This window comes from Mesoplodon densirostris, chromosome 7 (assembly GCF_025265405.1).
Source record: "Mesoplodon densirostris isolate mMesDen1 chromosome 7, mMesDen1 primary haplotype, whole genome shotgun sequence".
Lineage (NCBI taxonomy): Eukaryota > Metazoa > Chordata > Mammalia > Artiodactyla > Ziphiidae > Mesoplodon > Mesoplodon densirostris.
The window spans coordinates 62,039,303-62,057,717 of NC_082667.1; the positions used below are offsets into that span (position 1 = coordinate 62,039,303).

An 18,415-nucleotide genomic window follows, 5' to 3' on the forward strand; every position below is an offset into this window, starting at 1 on the left:
ACAGTCCTAAGAGTTTTAGACTTTAAGAAGAAGACATTTTCCAAACTGTGTGCCATTTAACTTCTCAATTTTCCTCTTCTTATATCCACCTTGATTTCCTCTGTCTAAGAGTAGTCCCCCAAACTTTGACCAATGGTCATGGGGATATTTTCTTTAAATTTCATCACAAACTATAAAAAATAGGGGAAGAAATGAAACTTTAGGAACTATACTTGCTTAAAGAAATGTACTTTATTTTGGATTTCAAGAACCTTGTTATTTCTTTTCCTCATTTTATTTTCTTATCCCTCTTGTGGTGGAATGAAGGAAGTATTATCCCTATATTTCAAATGCAGAAACTAATACTCTGACTTGAGAAAGTGTTTTTCAAAAGAACACAGGGAAGAAAATAATATCAAGGGCGGTACTAGAATCTAAGTCTTCTGATGTCTAGTCTAATATTCTTTCCATCTGTTCACAGCCTATTTCAACTCAATAAAAAACTCTGAAGTTTCAGCAGACCTAGAATACTGAGTTCTCTTCTGGGTGTGGTTCTGCCCTTTTAGTCTTTGGAAAATTCACTCTGGCAAATCATCACCAAGCACAGATTCTCTGCTGGGCCTTTACTTCTAGGAGACAAATAAGAAAAAAAAAAATCCTTGATATGGGAGTCACTGTAATTTCATTATCACTAGAATATAAAGTAGAAGATAGTAAGTGCTGTATAAACGTACAAAGATCCCTTTAAGATCTCACTTCAAAATCCCATATGCTCTTTAGAATGGAGCATGACCCACTGGAAGCAGCACCATACTTGTACCCAGGAAGAGACCCAACTCCCTTTGCATATACTATATTTTTAAAAGTTCTGCTTGCTTGAGCCCTGCCTTCTATTCCAGCCTCATCTTTTGCCACTTCTCTTCTCTAATCACACTAAACCGTTTGTTCTTCTAAGAAAGCAAACTTACTGTTTCCTCCATTTACAGTATCCTCTCCTACTCTTTCTCCACTTGCCCCAAACTACTCCGTATTCCTGCATCTGCATAATATACTCTATTTTTTAAAGGATCTAGCCCAGACACAGCCTCCAGAAAACTCATAAACCGGACAGTTCTACTTTTTTTTTCTTACACATCCCTGTGCTTACCCTGCATCAATAACTTATTACTTGTCATCATAGTTGCCTACTTATTTTTCTCTCTACTCAAATAGGCTATGAGGTTCTCAAAAGCAAAATTTTGAGTCTGGTTCATTTCTGAGGTCTCAGAAATTAGCCAGAGATCAAACATTGTTTCTGATGAATAAATGAGCGATTAGTACAATAACAACAAGAGAAAACTTTTATTGGTATTTACTATACGTTGTACATTACTTTCCATACCTTGATCCTTATAACAACATTATAAGATAGACACTATAATATTCCCATTGTAGAGAAAGCCAAAGCAACTGAGGTAAATAACTTGCTCCTCTGCTTACCCAGAATTCTGCACAAACCTTTAACAATGAGCTTATTACACTGTATTAAACACTTTCCTATTTGGGCTTTTTTGTGTGTGTGTGTGGCTGCATTGGGTCTTCGTTGCTGCTCTCGGGCTTTCTCTAGTTGTGGTGAGTGGAGGCTACTCTTTGTTGCGGTTCATGGGCTTCTCATTGTGGTGGCTTCTCTTGTTGCAGAGCACAGGCTCTAGGCATGCGGGCTTCAGTAGCTGTGGCACATGGGCTCAGTATGGTGGCTCGTGGGCTCTAGAGCGCAGGCTCAGTAGTTGTGGTGCACAGGCTTAGTTGCTCCGTGGCATGTGGGATCTTCCCAGACCAGGGATCGAACCCATGTCTCCTGTATTGGCAGGCGGATTCTTAACCACTGCGCCACCAGAGAAGTCCCCCTTGGGTATTTTTCATATATATATAAAGGTGAGATGTTTGAAGGGCAAGACCATTTATAAATCATTTCTGTGTTCCTGGTACTTAACATAGGACCTGAAAAAAGTTAGCATTGAGAAAATATATGTGAAATAAATGGGAGAATAAATAAATGAAAGTCTCTCATAATTATCTATTACCTTTTTTCCCAGATGTCCAAAACGAAGCTATGGGTGGGACTTGATCTATCCAGAAGTTTATTTTTTTGGTTTACCAAACTCTTTTCAGGGCCCCAATCCTGCAGGCATCCTGCATCATCAACTCTGACATTTCCCCCTCAGGACCCTGAGCATGGCCTCCCTGATGGACTTGGACTTGACACTGTAGATGATGGGGTTGAGCACAGGGGGCACCAGCAGGTACACATAGGCAACAAAGGCATGTACAATGGGGAGAAGGTGCCTCCCAAAATGGTGGATCATGGACATGGTGATACCTGGAATAAAGAAGACACAGACAGCCAGGATATGGGAGACACAGGTGTTGAGGGCCCGATGAGCTCCCTGGGAGTGGCCAGCCCCAGGATCGTGGGCAGGATGAGAGTGTAGGACAGGACAATGAGCAGAGAATCTATGCCCCCTGGGGACAGTACCACATAGAACCCATAGAGGATGTTTATGGTGATGTCAGCACAGGCTCTTCTCATCACATCAGGATGGAAAAAGAATGAGTGAGACAAGACATTATTGCCAAGGCAGAAGTTTTGTGCAAGGTAGCACGGGTCACAATGACCAGCCCCATCCTGATGATGACATTGATTGTGAGGACAGCTGCATAGCGCAGGGGGTTAGAGATGGCCACAAAGTGGTCAAATGACATGGCCAGGAGCAATGAGGACTCCACCATGGAGAAAGAGTGGAGGAAGAACATTTGGACCAAGCAGGCACTGAAGCCAATGAGCTAATGGTCAAACGAGAGCACAGCCAGGGTGGTGGGCATTGTGGACAAGGTGAGGCCCACAACGGTGACCACCAGTATGGACAGGAAGTAGTACATGGGCTGGTGCAGGTTGGGGGTCCTCCTCACAGCCAAGAGGATCAGGTAGTTTCCAGTGAGGGCCGCAGTGTACATGGGGGAGAAGGGGATGGAGATCCAGCCATGAATGGCCTCCAGCCCTGATGCCAATCATTAGGAAAGCAGGTGGCTGGAAGAAGGAGATGTTGGCAAAGGACTGGGAAAGGAGTATCCTTGGGGCACAGATGAGTTCTTCAGAGAGAGGGGACCTCTTCAATCTGGGCAGAAAAATAAGACAAGACAAAAACATTGGAAAAACACCAGCTCTGATACTAGGTGACATGGGTTCACACACAACAGCAAATATGAAATGTGAAAGAGATTGAAAAATGTACTCCATCTAAAAGCAAACTAGAGAATAAGTATAATTTAAACCCACTGACTACAAAAATAGCATTTCATATGTGAAATGCTGATCTCTTCACATATTGAAGAAAGCAGTGCTTTCTTTAAAAATGTGAGATGATCGTAAAGAGTCTAATAAAAATGCTCTATTTTTAAACAAGAAGCAGTGACCTCATGGAAATAAATTGCAAACATACTGTGGAAGCCTGAAGGGTTGACAGCATGGGCTTATTATAAGTGTTTTTCTTGGATTTTCTTTTAAACTTCAATACAAAACAAAAAAAGTAAATAAGCAAACAAAAAACTCTTTAAAGGTAGGTTAATAAAAGAATGTAAGGGAAACAGCCTCACAAATATCTTTTAGCAGAGATGAAAAATCCACCAAAAATAGGTCAGAGAACTACAAGGGACTTTAGTCTGAATCCTGGGGTCTACAGTTATGTCATATCTAGCCAACAAAATCAACTCACTCTGAAAATAGGACTGACCTCTCTTTTTTTCTTTATTTTAAGAGGGTCACAAGCATTATCCCTCTGGATCAGAGGACTGTGCATATTCTGGTAGAAGCCTTTTAAAGAAAATAGAGTGAAGTAAAGTTGCTGACAGTGTAGCTCTGGAGTCCTCCATCCCTTCTCTCTCAGACACTATTTCTAAGCACATCAAAACCTGATGGAATTCATTCCATTCAAAACTAAATAAACAGAGAAGTTCCAACACAGAACTTGTGCAGACATATTTTGTAAATAATTATAAGGGATAAAATAAGTTAAAGATACGTAAAAATACTCTTTGAGATAAGGAATTATTCAAAAGAGAGAGGAAAATTCTTTATGAAAATTTTTGAAATAAAGAAATCATGAACCAAATTAATTTTTTTGACATTAGAGTATAAAATGGGTTGATAATAAATAAGGAAAATGAATACCAGATGCCGAGAGAACTTGACACTTCCCCTCATCTACTCTCTCTCTGCAGATACTACGAGGGACAGCTCTCCCTGGAAATGTGGACTGGGATTCCACTTCTTCTCTGAGTTGTAAGCTTCCTGACCCTCAGGAAGGTAGCCTCCTTCAGCCCCTCTTCTCAAGATGGCACTACTGTCTCCTATTGTTCAAGACTGGTTATTTCTCTTTCTTCTGCCTGACTTCCAGACCTTTCCCACTGTTACCTCCACCTGGATGGTGGAGGATGAGGTGCTGGTGGCCACCCATCCTGGAAGTGGAGAAGAGGGTGTGTTGAGGGTCCAGGTTACTCAACCTGGCTGTTGTCCCCAGCTGTTCTGCCACTCCACATCCTGCAAGAGCCCAGGATGTCTTTGGGATGTTTAGCTGCAGTGCCTATCTCCAGGGAAGGCCAGGCTTGAGCCACAGAGGAGTCACTCCACTCAGGTCCCTGAGGAGTGAACAAGTTTGGGCTAGCTTTTGGAACAAGGAAGTGGTTGGAGGAACCAAACAATAAGGGGGAAAATGAGACAGACTCATAGATTCTACAATATCCCACCAAGTTTAAATGATCTTCAAAGACTATCTGCTTCAACAGCCTATTTGCATTTGAAATCCTTCCAAGACAATATTCCTGAAGACAGCGTCCTCTTAGCCAGGCCCCAGAATGAATCTGGCAGGAGCAGCCAGTTTTTGTAGAGGGTGGGGGCTATGGAGTGATGTGTTGAGAGCCTAGTAGTGTTGGCCTAACCCAGGCAGAGGGAATCAGGGAAGCCTTCCTAGAGCAAGTGGGGAGAGGGCAGACTTTTGAAAGGCCCACAGACCCTGTTCTAAACTCTTGGGTCTCATTCTGGGACAGACTCCAAGAATCTAGGCTTGTAGCTCCAGACTGAGGCTAGCACAGACTCTGCCCTCACTCCTATCCTGGGGCTGACCTGCTGAATCCAACAGGTTCAAAAAGGAGGGAATTTAGTGGAAAGTATATGAACTGCAGAGCCATTAAGAACTGGTTCAGCGCTTCCCTGGTGGCACCGTGGTTAAGAATCCGCCTACCAATGCAGGGGACACAGGTTCGAGCCCTGGTCCGGGAAGATCCCACATGCCACAGAGCAACTAAGCCCGTGTGCCACAACTACTGAGCCTGAGCTCTAGAGCCTTTGAGCCACAGTTACTGAAGCCCATGTGCCTAGAACCCGTGCTCTGCAACAAGAGAATCCACTGCAATTAGAAGTCCACGCGCAGCAACAAAGACCCAACGCAGCCAGAAAGAAAGAAAGAAAGAGAAAGAAAGAAAGAAAAAGAAAGAAAGATAGAATTGGTTCAAGTTCTTCTCTGTTTCTTGCTCAGTTTCTCACCTCATACAAGTCCTATGTCCCTTCTTTCTCATTTTTTTGAGAGCTCTACTCCAAAATAGCTCTGACCTCAGCTTTATCCTATAACAATGTGGATTACAGTCATTCACCTGGAGCTGCTTTCTATGAACACATTTGACTTTTCTCCTCTTTGATTTTAGCTGCACTCTCCCATCTGAACTGGGCCCAGGCTATCTCCCTTTCTCCTCCAGAGGTGATCAGTAAACTTAGGAAAAATTATTTAACTTTGAAATCTTACATCCAAGCAAAGTCATGGTCATTGACCTGAGCTGAGACTTTAGCAGTACTCCATAATTTTCCTTTCAGTTTTTAAATTGTCACCATTCTTCTCAAGCTGTTTATCCAACCTGCCATCTTACTCTCAGTAGCTAATTTGTTACTGTTCTTAACTTCACAGTGAGAAACAAAGGCCATCAAGTGTGCCATCTCTAAGAGTCTTTCCCAGCCCATCTGCTCTTTTACCTGCTTCCACTCCTACAGCCACACCTTGCCAGAGAGACCATTCTAAAGCATGTGTGTTTCATGTCAACCCCATCTCCATCCTTTTAACCACTTCTTTGTCGGCTGCTGGTCACTTACAGCAAAAAATTCTGAATGCCATAGCAGAACCTGAGACACTTCAAGATTTAAAAAAAAAATCTTTTTGAGCAGTTGTAGATTCATAAGCAGTTGTAAGACTTAATACAGAGATCCCATGTATCCTTCACTCAATTCCCCCAAAATTAGTATCTTGCAAAACAATAGTACAATATCAAAATAAGGGTATCGACATTGCTACAGTCATGGTACTTAAAATTTCCATTGTCACAAGGCTCCCTCATTTTTTTCTTTTATGGCCACTCCCACTTCCCTCCTTCACCATCCCCTTTTTAATCCCTAGCAATCACTAGTGTGTTCTTTATCTCTATAATTTTGTCACTGCAAGACTGTTATATAAATGAAGTGATACAGTATATAATCTTTTGGGATTTTTTTCCCACTCAGCATAATTATCTGGTGATTTAACCAGCTTATTCCATGTATTAATAGTTCATGCCTGGGGCTTCCCTGGTGGCGCAGTGGTTGAGAGTCCACCTGCTGATGCAGGGGACACGGGTTCGTGCCCCGGTCCGGGAAGATCCCACATGCCATGGAGCGGCTGGGCCCGTGAGCCATGGCCGCTGAGCCTGCGCGTCCGGAGCCTGTGCTCCACAACGGGAGAGGCCACAACAGTGAGAGGCCCGCGTACTGCAAAAAAAAAAAAAAAAATAGTTCATGCCTTTTTAAAATTGAAGCATAATTGATTTACAATATTGTATTAGTTTCAGATGTCTGACATAGTGATTCGATATTTTTATACATCACAAAATGATCACCATGATAAATCTAGTTACCATCTGCTATTTCAGTATTACTGACTATATTCCCTATGCTGTGCATGACATCCTCATGGCTTATTTATTTATTTATTTATTTTTGCGGTACGCGGGCCTCTCACTGTTGTGGCCTCTCCTGTTGTGGAGCAGAGTTTCCGGACGCGCAGGCTCAGGGGCCATGGCTCACGGGCCCAGCCGCGCCACGGCATGTGGGATCTTCCTGGACGGGGGCACGAACCTGTGTCCCCTGCATCGGCAGGCAGACTCTCAACCACTGCGCCACCAGGGAAGCCCGGCTTACTTATTTTATAACTAGAAGTTTATACCTCTTAATCTCTCTTACTTATTTCATTCATCCCTCCACGCCTCTCCACTCTGGCCAGCACCAGTTTGTTCTCTGTATCTATGACTCTGTTTCTGTTTGTTTGTTTTGTTTTTTAGATTTCACATATAAGTGAAGTTATATAGTATTTGTCTTTTTCTGTATGACTATTTCACTTAGCATGATATCCTCCAGGTCCATCCATGTTATTGCAAATGGCAAGACTTCGTTCTTTTTTATGGCTGAGTAATATCCATTGTATATATATATATACTACATCTTCTTTATCCATTCATTTATCAATGGACACTTAGGCTGCTTCCATGTCTTGGTTATTGTAAATAATGCAGCAATGAACATAAGGGTGCATACATCTTTTCAAATTAGTGTTTTTGTTTTCTTCAGAATAAAAACACAGAAGTGGAATTGCTGGACCATTTGGTAGTTTTAATTTTAATTTTTTGAGTAACTCCCATACTGTTTTCCATAGTGGCTGCACCAATTTACATTCCCACAAACAGTGCAAGAGGGTTCCCTTTTCTACACATCTTTGTCAACAGTTGTTATTTGTTGTTTTTGTTGATAGCCATTCTGACTCGTGTTAAGTGGTAGCTCTTTGTGGTTTTGATTTGCTTTTCCCTGATTATTAGTGATGTTGAGCATCTTTTCGTGTGTCTGTTGACCATCTGTATTTCTTTTGAAAATTGTTTATTCAGGTTCCCTGCCCATTTTTTAATGTTTGTTTGTTTGTTTTTATGTTGAGTGTATGAGTTCTTTGTATATTTTTGGATATTAGCCCATTATCAGTTACATCATTTGCAAATATCTTCTCACCATTAAGTAGGCTGCCTTTTGGGTTTGTTGATAGTTTCCTCTGATGTACAAAGGAAAGCTTTTTAGTTTGATGTAGTTTTATTTGTTTATTTTTGCTTTTGTTGCCCTTGACTGAAAAGACATATCCAAAAATTATTCCTAAGACTTATGTCAAAGAATGTACTGCCTATGTTTCTTCTAGACATTTTATAGTTTTAGGTCTTACACTTAAGTCTTTAATCCATTTTGAGTTTATTTTTGTATATGGTATGCGAAAGTAGTCCAGTGTGATTCTTTTGCATATAGTTGTCCAGTTTTCCCAACACCATTTATTAAAGAGGCTGTCTTTTCTCCATTGCATAGTCTTGCCTCCTTTGTCATAGGTTAATTGCCCATTTAAGTGTGGATTTATCTCTGAGCTCTCTATTTTGTTCTATGATCTATATGTCTGTTTTTGTGCTGGTACCATACTGTTTTGATTACTGTAGCTTTGTAGTATAGTTTGAAACTAGGACTTGTGATACTGCCAGGTTTGTTCTTCTTTCTCAAGATTCTTTTAGTTATTGGGGGTCTTTTTTGTGTTTCCATACAAATTTTAGAATTATTTGTTCTAGTACTATGAAAAATGCCACTGGCATTTTGATAGGAATTGTGTTGAATCTGTAAGTTGCCTTTGATAGTATAGCCATCTTAACACTATTAATTCTTCCAATTCATGAACACATATATCTCCATTTGCTTGTCATCTTCAATTTCTTTCATCAGTCTTATAGTTTTCCAAGTAAAGGTCTGTTACTATACTTCCTTGGTTAGATTTATTCCTAGGTTATTTTATTTTTTTGATGTAATTGTAAGTGGGATTATTTCCTTAATTTCTGCTGGGACTCAGAGCATGGGGATTTTGTGTGTGCTCTTTAAGAGCAGAGTCTCTGTCTCCTACAGCCCTCTACCTCTCTCATAGGCAAATCCCACTGACCTTCAAAGCCAGATGTTCCAGGGTTTCATCTTTCTGATACAAGACCCCAGAACTGGAGAGCCTGATGTAGGACTTGGATAATTTTTTTCTTGGCGAGAACCTCTATTGTGATTATCCTTCTGTTTGTGCATTGCCTTCCCAGGGATGTGAGTCTTGACTACACTGTCTCTGCCCCTCCTACCCATCTTATTGCGGTTTCTTCTTTATATCTTTAGTTGTGGAAAATCTTTTCTGCTAGTCCTCAGGTCATTCTCGTAAATAGTTGCTCTGTAAATAGTTGTAATTTTGGTCTACCCATGGGAGGAAGAAAGCTCAAGGTCTTCTTCCTACTCCATCATCTTCAATAGTTTATTCTTTTTAAATGCTGAACAATATTGTAGGGCATGTTAAACTGTTTGCTTAACCATTCATTTGTTGAAGAACATATGTGTTGTTTCCAGTTTTTGGCTATTATTTTAAAGTTACTATAAACATTTGTGTACAAGCTTTCAGTGCAAATAATTCATTTCTGTGAGATCAATACCAGAGTGCAAATGCTCAGCCATATATCAGTTGCATGTTTAGTTTTTTAGAAACTATCAAAATGTTTTTCAGAATGGCTGGCTATACTATTTCACATTTCATCAGCAATGAATTAAGTATCCAATTTCCCCACATCCTTGCTAGCATTTGATGTTTTCATATTTGTAAAAACAGTTAGCCATTCTAGCAGATGTGTATTGCTATCTCACCATGGTTTTAATTTTCATTTCCTACTGGCTAATAACTTTGAACCTCTTTTCTTGTGTTTATTTGCATCTATGTATCTTTTCCCATGAAATATCACTTTATGTTTTTTGCCAATTTTTAATTAGTTTTTTTTCTAGTTGAATTTTCAGAGTTTTTTATATTCTAGATACTAGGCCTTTTTCGGATATGTAATTTACATACATATTCTCACACTCCATATAGTGTCTTTCTATCCTTTTAACTGAGTCTTTGACATAACAGCAATTTTTATTTTTACTGAAGCTTAATTTATCAGTTTTTCCTTAAATGAATTATGTTTTTGGTGTCAAGACTAAGAAGGCTTTGCCCTAAATCCTGAAGATTTTCTTTTATGTTTTTCTAAGAGTTTTACAGGTTTATGCATACATCTAAAAAATTTTACATTTAGGTCAGTGATTGACTTTGAGTTAATTTATTAATGTATTGAGATATAATTAACAAATAAAACTGCAATATATTTAAAATGTGCAATGTGATGATTATATATACATATACATTGTGAAAGAATTGGATTCCCACCATTCAGTTAATTAACAAATTAACTCAAATATCAATTTTTTTTTCCCGCTGAGAACACTTAAGCTATACTTTCTTAGCAATTTTCAATTATGCAATATAGTATTATTGACTACAGTCATCATGTTATACATTAGATCCTCAGAACTTACTCACCTTATAACTAAGAGTTTGTATTCTTTTACCAATGTTTCCCTATTTGCCCCTCCCCTACCCCAGCCTCTGACAACCACCTTTCTACTCTCTGTTTCTTTGAGCTTGACTTTTTTTCTTCTTGATTCCACATATAAGTGATAATATGCTCTATTTGTCTATCTCTGTCTGAATTATTTCATTTAGCATAATTCCTTCCTGTTTCATCCATCTTGTCACAAATGTCAGGATTTCCTTCTTTTAAAAGGCTGAGTAGCATTCCATATATTATATATATATATATATAATATGTATATGTAATATACATGTATATCACATTTTCTCTATCCAGTCATCCACTGACAGACACTTAGGTTGTTTCCATACATTGGCTATTGTGAATAATGCTGCAATCAATACATGAGTGCAGATATCTCTTTGAGGTAATGATTGCTTATGGCATGTTTATTTTTAATTTCTTGAGTAATCTCCATACTGTTTTCCATAGTGGCTGCACCAATTTACAGTCCTACTAACAGTGCACAAATGTTCCTTTTTCTCTACGTCCTTGCCAACATTTGTTATCCCTTTTCTTTTGGATAATATCTGACATACACTACAATATCCACTGTTGTTTATTTTTGTATCCTGTTCATTTTTTTACAGAGCCTAGAACATTGTAAGCTATCCTCGAACATTTAACGTTAAATAACATTAAAAAATAGGCATTGGGCATGAATTCTGGCATCAGTTGGGAGAATTCGTGGTGATCATCATTGGAAAGAATCTCAGATATGTTGATTCTGGTAATCTCTGGCCTTAAATGTGTATTGAGAGTAAATCTTTTCTTCTAATAATAAAAAAAGCCTGAGGAAATCTCTATCCCCCAAAACAAAAAAACAAACTTATGTTCTGTCCTTATTTCTTGTCAGTCCAGTGTGGGATAAATGATGTGCTGCTCAGAGATGGGGGCTACATGTAATTACTGTGGAGTGATGGGAGTTGTCCTGCTTATGGGGCAACCTCAGACACTTTGGCTCTCATGGGGATTTGGCTACCTAAACTGGTGCTGTCCACTGTCCAGGCCAACATAAACATGGCTGGGAACAAGGCAGTATTTTTATGGTCCTCAGTCCCTGGAGACCCTTTTTCACTGGGAAAGATACTCTCACTACAGTGAACACTTGCCTGAGACCTGGAGGTCTCACATGGCAGGGGCTGCCTGCAACTACCTCTACGAGTTGACTCAGCTCCCCAAGCACCCAGAGGCCCTCCTCCTGGAAGCGTTTCCAGGTCATTGGGAAACAAAATGCAAACACTCTCCCAGGACCCTGGTCTGTGTGAACAAGCAATAAGCAATGGTCATAACCCCCCTTTAGTTTGTCACCTTCTAGGATGCAATCACATTTTCCAGGGACAACTTTGAAAACTATGGCTTTTCTGTTGATCTTCCTCCTGTAGTGCATAAAATCAGTCATTTCAATCCAATTTGAATCCCATGTAAGTCCCACCTCCCCTATCTACTACATTCCCTTCCTTTATCCCATCTCCCAATCTTAGTCCTGGTACTGGTATAAGAGAAAGAGAGGAAAAAAACCCAGGTCCTAAACTCCAAACTCCCAGGCTAATGTGATCAGATGAGTGTTTAAAAAAAACCTGTGTGTCTTGCTTGCCAAAGGCAGAAACCCACATTTCTATCCCCTCAATGTCCCTGAGAGGCAGGAATTATTATCCACCTCCTCCCTGATGATGAAGATAATAATAATAATAAGTATTTATTGAGTTTATACTATGTATTAAATATTGCACTATTGCGTTGTGCTGGATAATTGCACATAATCCTCACAAACACACTGAGTGGTCAATTCTATTATTGCTCCTAATAAACAGAAGAGGGAAACGAACCTCACAAGGAGTGAATTGACTTGATGAGTCAGAATGGTTTGCTCTCTCTGTTGGACGGGCCTTCCTTTCAGAGAGCCCGTGAATATCTCCTGGGTGGAAAAGCCTCAGTCTTTGAGAGAAGTTTTGATTTTTGGAAAGAGCTATAATTGGCAGAATCGGGGAGTAGGAGATCAAGTTGATAAATACTGTGTTTGGGTAAATAGCATGTGTGGCCTCAGGGAAGGGGGCTAGTTTTCTTACGTGGGTCAGAAAGCAGTTCCCAAGGAGATCCTGGAGAGCTTCAGATTTGCAGTACCTTTAGAATTGTTCCTGGCTTCTTAATGCTCAGAGCACATAATATTTAGAATAGAGATGGGATTTAGAGTTTATCTAATTTAATCATCAAGGTTACAAACTTCGTTCAAAGAGATGTGATGTGATTTAGACAAGGTCACCACTTAGTGGCAGAAGAGGGGTTCTGAGCTCCTAAATCTCATCCCAAGGATCTGTCCTCCTCTCAATATGGGGATTAAGTATCTTCCTCTTTGGGATACTTTTTTTAAAAAACCTTAATAATATAGTTCCTTTAACCCAGTGTATCCAAAATGCAATCATTTCAATATGTTCTTGTTATTAAATTGATGGTGATATGTTTTATATTCTTTCTTGGTAATTATTTATCATAGCAAAACATACATAAAATGTACCATTCTAACAAATTTTTTTAGGTGTACAATACAGTGAGATTAAGTATATTCACACTGTTGTGCAACCATTAGCACTATCCATTTCTAGAACTTTTTCATCATCCCAAACTTAGTACCCTTTAAAAAATAACCCCTCATTCTCCCTTCCCCCTAGTCCCTGGTAACCTCTATTCTACTTTCTGTCTCAATGAATTTTTAGTACCTTATATAAGTGGAATCATACTATATTTGTTGTTTTGTGTCTAGCTTGTTTCACTTAGCATCATGTTCTCAGGATTCATCCATGTTGTAGAACGTATCATTATTTTGTTCTTTATATGGCTGAATAATATTCCATTATATGTATATACTAATTTTGTTTATCCATTCATATGTTGAAGAACACTTGGGTTATTTCCACATTTTTAGCTATTGTGAATAGTGTTGCTATGAATATAAGACGTTGGACTACTTTAAAAAAAGTGAAAATCTTAGGGCGGAAGGAGGGGTAGGGGAGATAGCAATAGACTATGAATAAATTGTATTGCAGTGAACAGGGAGGAATTTGGGAGCATGAGATACACACTTTATTAAATTGTCATCCTCTTAGGTATATGGCAATAGCCAGGAAGGTATGATTCGAGGCAGAGTAATGCTCAGGAAAATAAAAGAGGATGGAAGTTGGGAGGAGAGACATAGGTGGTTCAATCTCATAAAACGAGGCTCCTGACCTCATTATTTGGGGTGAGGTCTAATACCTGAATCTCCACTTTTACAGAGCATGAGCACCCCTTTGTTTCTTTAGGGAAATCATCCATTTCTTCCATTTTGTCTCTTTCTCTCAGCCTTGGTCTTTTTGCATTGATTAGCTGCAAGACTTTGAAGCCTATCCTACTGCCTCTGGACAGGGAATCACAATTGGATGCTCACAGATACATAAGTTAGGAAGACCCTTCTCCAGGAGAGAGGTTAAGAGTCCTAGGTTCCTTCCTCCTAAGAAAGAGCTCACAGGTTGGAGTCTCCCCCATGGTTTATCCACCGTAATCCCCCACCTAAGATTTGTTCAGTGAAGCTACTGAGGGAACACATAGGCCCAATGATTGCCTTCAGATTTTAGCTTCTCATCAGACCTTCTCAAGTATACAATGGGAATAGCTCATCTTGAGAAAAGATGCATTCAGATTTCTGCACTGGTGTGAAAGAAAACCAGGGAACCTCTCACATCTCCAAATCTGAGTTTATGGGATTCTATAAACATGAAAGAAATAAGTGTTACACTTAGCAAAATTTAAAATAAGATTTATAATATCTTATACCTAAGTTGAAACTCAGACATTGGAAATGTTTGACAGATACAGAATACACTTAAAAAAGGGGAGACATGATTGAGAAGATATATTCTCCCTTAATCTGGAAAGAAGCAGGCTGTAGAACATGAAGGGTCACTGTAAAACATGAAGAGTAACCTAAATCTGTTGCTCACAACAAGGTCAGTGTTACCTCTCAATACAGATACAGTCATTCACCTCATAAGGCACACAGCAGAGAGAAAACAGGATTTACACAAGCTGAGGAAATAAATGGCAGATGTTAAACAGGAAGCAATATAGCATGGACATTAAATAACTGTATTTGGTTATGAAATTTAATTTCAGATCATGGCACAGCACCCACAAGCTGTGTGACTTAGTTTTCTTGTTAATGTAAGCCTCATTTCTTTCACTGGTAACGGGGGTCAAAAATAGTACCTGCCCCATAGGTAGGGATATTTCATTAGAATAAATTTTCAAAAGTGAGATTACAGCATTAAAGCATGTAACATTTATTTATTGATTGATCACTCCACACGGCATGTGGGATCTTTAATTCCCTGACCAGGGATTGAACCTGTGCCCCCTGCAGTGGAAGCACAGAGTCTTAACCACTGGACCCCCAGGGAATTCCCTAAAGCATGCAACTTTTAAAAAGTTCTTGCTATATTTTGCCAATTACATCATCAGCTGTGATGCTCGAGGATATGTGTTTCAACACAAACTCTTTCATTGTGAATTTTCATTAATAAACACTGTAATTTAATCGGCAAAAATGTTACGTATTGTTTTACTATAGGGTTCTTGGATTACTAGTCAGAACAATTTTCCCTTGTTTCAAAGCCAATTGTACTTTTTTTCACTCTTCTTTATGTTCTTTTACTATTGATTTATTTTATTATTTAAGCTTTTTATATAATAAGGATGTCAATAGTATTTTTACCTGTGGAAAAGGATTACGGTAGCCTCAACAATTTCATCCCAAGCAGAGGAAGTGTTTGGAAGCCAACCAGAGAAAAGCACTGATGTTTTTGTGGGCAACTAGGATTAAGCTAACATTAGGAAATCATTATATCAAGCCATTAAGGATAAAAGTGCCATGGTTAGGGTCACCTGCCTCCCACAGCCTGAAAGTCCTTGTCACAGCTGATCTTAAACACAGCTAACACCCGAGTTCTGATCTGTTTGGTCTTGGCACCATAAATGATGGGATTGATCACTGGAGGCAGAAGTAGATAGACATCACCCATGAGAATATGCACAGTGGGATCAAGGCTGTTTCCAAAGCGGTGCACCACTGAGAGGCCAATGAGAGGCACATAGAAGGTCAGTACCACACCAATGTGTGACACACAGGTTCCAAAGGCCTTGGCCCGTTCTGACTTGGAAGGCAGCTGCAGAACTGTTCGTAGAATCAGAAAATAGGACAAAGAGATGAACAGGGCATCCACACCCATGACCACCAGAATGGCAGTAAGACCATAGACCACATTGGGCAATGTGTCTGCATAGGCCAACTTCATTACATCCTGGTGCACACAATAGGAATGTGAGAGCACGTTGCATTGGCAGAAGGCTAGCCGTTTGATGAGCAGAGGCAGTGGGATGAAAAAGAGGGACCCCTGGGCCACGGCCACCAAGCCGATCTGGGCTGTCACTCTATTGTTGAGCACTGCGGCATGGCGCAGTGGGTGGCAGATGGCTATATAACGGTCAAAAGCCATGGCCAGCAGGATGGTGGACTCAATGGCTGAGAGAGCATGAATAAAGAACATCTGGGTTATACAGGCTTCAAAGGTAATCTCCCGGGAATCAAACCAGAAGAGGGCTAGGATCTTGGGCATGGTGGATGTGGACAAGGCCAGGTCGATGGCTGCCAGCATGCAGAGAAAGAGGTACATGGGAACGTGCAGGCTACGCTCCATCCTTACGATGAAGACCACGATGCAGTTTCCAAACACTGCCACGGCATACATAGAAAGCAGGGGGAAGCCGATCCAGAAATGAGCTTCTTCTAGTCCTGGGATACCAATAAGCACAAAGGTGGTATGTGTGAAGTTGCAGGCACTCATAGCTGGCACGGAGAAGGGGGCACTGGAGCAGGTGAGGTCACACTGGCAGCCTGCTAGCCTGTTAGGATAAGGAGCACAATCAGAGAGGCTGGCCCTGGAGACCTGGGAACTGAATGCACCTTAGCTCTCCCTCCCCTACTCTCTCTTCCTTCTTCTCCGAGTCATTTGGGCTCTCTCATAAGAAGGCTCTTTGAAGCCTCCTGCCATAGGGGAAAGTGACAGCTCAAATTCATTTATCATTCACTACTCTCTAAGACCATTTACATTTGTAAAAGGGAAACTGGAGAGAACAATGCTTATCTCAAAATCTATGCTTCGCAAGTTCCCTGGACTCCTCATCCTGGCCCATACCCTCACTGTCCGCATACTGGGCTGCCCTTTTCTCAGCTAGGTGTTAAGAGATACCTTACCAGGAAACTCTTCCTGAGAGGCTGTGTTTTCCTTTTACCCTTTCTTTCCATACTCTTCCCTTCAATCATTCATCGGTTCTGTAAGCATTTACTTATAGGGCTTATTATATATGGAGGCTATTTGATAGATGCTGATGATACAGAGTCAAAGACATCTTTTGCCCTTCAGATGCCCTGTCTAGGGTGAAAGATAGACAAGTAACCCAAATATTAGAATCTTGGGATAAGTGTTAGCAAAAGATGTGCATTTAATGCATGGGAGGGTGAAATACATGATCAGAGGAACCTTTCTGAAAAAAGATGGTCCTTCTGTTTAGTCTTGAAGCATGAGTAAAAATTAAGCAGACAGAGAAGGGAATAAAAGGTGTTCCAAACAGTGGGAATATGGAGGTTTTTGGTTTTGTTTTGTTTGCAAATCTTCAGGATTCCAGGTCCCCAGGTCTAAGGCCAGTGGAAGAGGAAAAAAAACACAATTGTGCTAAAAAATAAAAATAAAAACAAAAAACACAAAATAAAAACTAGGAAAAGAAGGCCAAAATCAATCTCTTAAGGTAACAAGGAAACTTATCTGGGGTTATCAAATGAAAGGCAGTAGCTCCCTCCAATGACTTCCTGGGAGATGGAAGTGCTGGCAGGATCCTAGCTGCCAGGCATGATCTCTGTGAAGGCTCTTCTCTCTGTTCCTGGCTGATGGGTTCCTCCTCACTTAAAAGCTACCTCTAAGGCCACTCTCACTACCACAAAGAGAACTTGATTGAGTCCTAATACTCCTAGAGCTTTATCTTTCTTGGAACCTCTGCTGACCATTCATGTTAGGCGAGACATTTCTTTTTTAGGAAGCCCAGTGTTGCTCTGCCTCACCCTGTTCTCTGACCTATCCTCTAACTGTTTCCCTGATAGGCTCCCTAGGTGCCCTGGCATTTAGAGCTAATTGTCTCTAAAGAGCTAAGGACTTAGCTTCAAGAAGAGTTTCTGAATCTTGAGAATAAACTCTGCAGGTGTCTTCATCAGTGGTATTCAGGTTAACCTGTTCACCCCCACCCCAAGACTCTTCTTCACTCCTAACCTGGGTCCTTTCTGCTACTGGGACATGCCCTTCTATTTGGCCTTAGTGGAGAGAGTTTGGAAAACATGGGTCTTAGAATATAATATGATAAAATGAAAACTAAAATTTTAAATGGGATTATCCTCATCTTGGATAAGCAAGGAAGAACAGATCTAAGGTTCAAAGGTCAGAAAATCCACACCTCTGTTTACTCTTTGTTCTTCTCCATTCTCAGAGCATGTGCCAAGATATTACAGCTACCTTCCTTGGCAAATATTAGATCCCAGATTTGGCCCACTCAGTTGCTGTCAGAGAATGAAAAGCCTTTTTCAGATGCAGATGCTTACAGGCACGGAGGGTAGCAAGGGGAGCACAGTAACACATTCCCCTTTCTCAGGGCCTCTGATGCTACTGCATCAGCACTGGCAGACAGAAGGGTCACTGCTTGTCTCAGAGTCAGATACCTCCCTGACTCTTCTCTCCGCAGGGCCCCTTTTCTGCTTTGCTGGTATCAGCCTAAGACTTGGGGCCATCATCACATCTCCCCAGTT

The 18,415-nt window shown here is 40.5% G+C and overlaps 2 protein-coding genes across 2 annotated transcripts; both read right to left on the bottom strand.

Annotated features, from left to right (window-relative positions):
* Positions 1–2,159: 2,159 nt before the first annotated feature.
* On the bottom strand, positions 2,160–11,935 carry LOC132494181 (olfactory receptor 51I2-like). Its single transcript, XM_060105203.1, is given in 5 exon segments — positions 2,160–2,398; positions 2,401–2,607; positions 2,610–3,019; positions 3,021–3,134; positions 11,646–11,935. Coding segments are annotated over 5 exon segments (1,260 nt in total).
* A 3,511-nt stretch (positions 11,936–15,446) lies between these two features.
* Positions 15,447–16,451, bottom strand: LOC132493814 (olfactory receptor 51E2). The gene has a single exon (XM_060104664.1). It carries the CDS (start codon positions 16,407–16,409, stop codon positions 15,447–15,449), a length of 963 nt encoding a protein of 320 aa, XP_059960647.1. The 5' UTR covers positions 16,410–16,451.
* Positions 16,452–18,415: the final 1,964 nt, after the last annotated feature.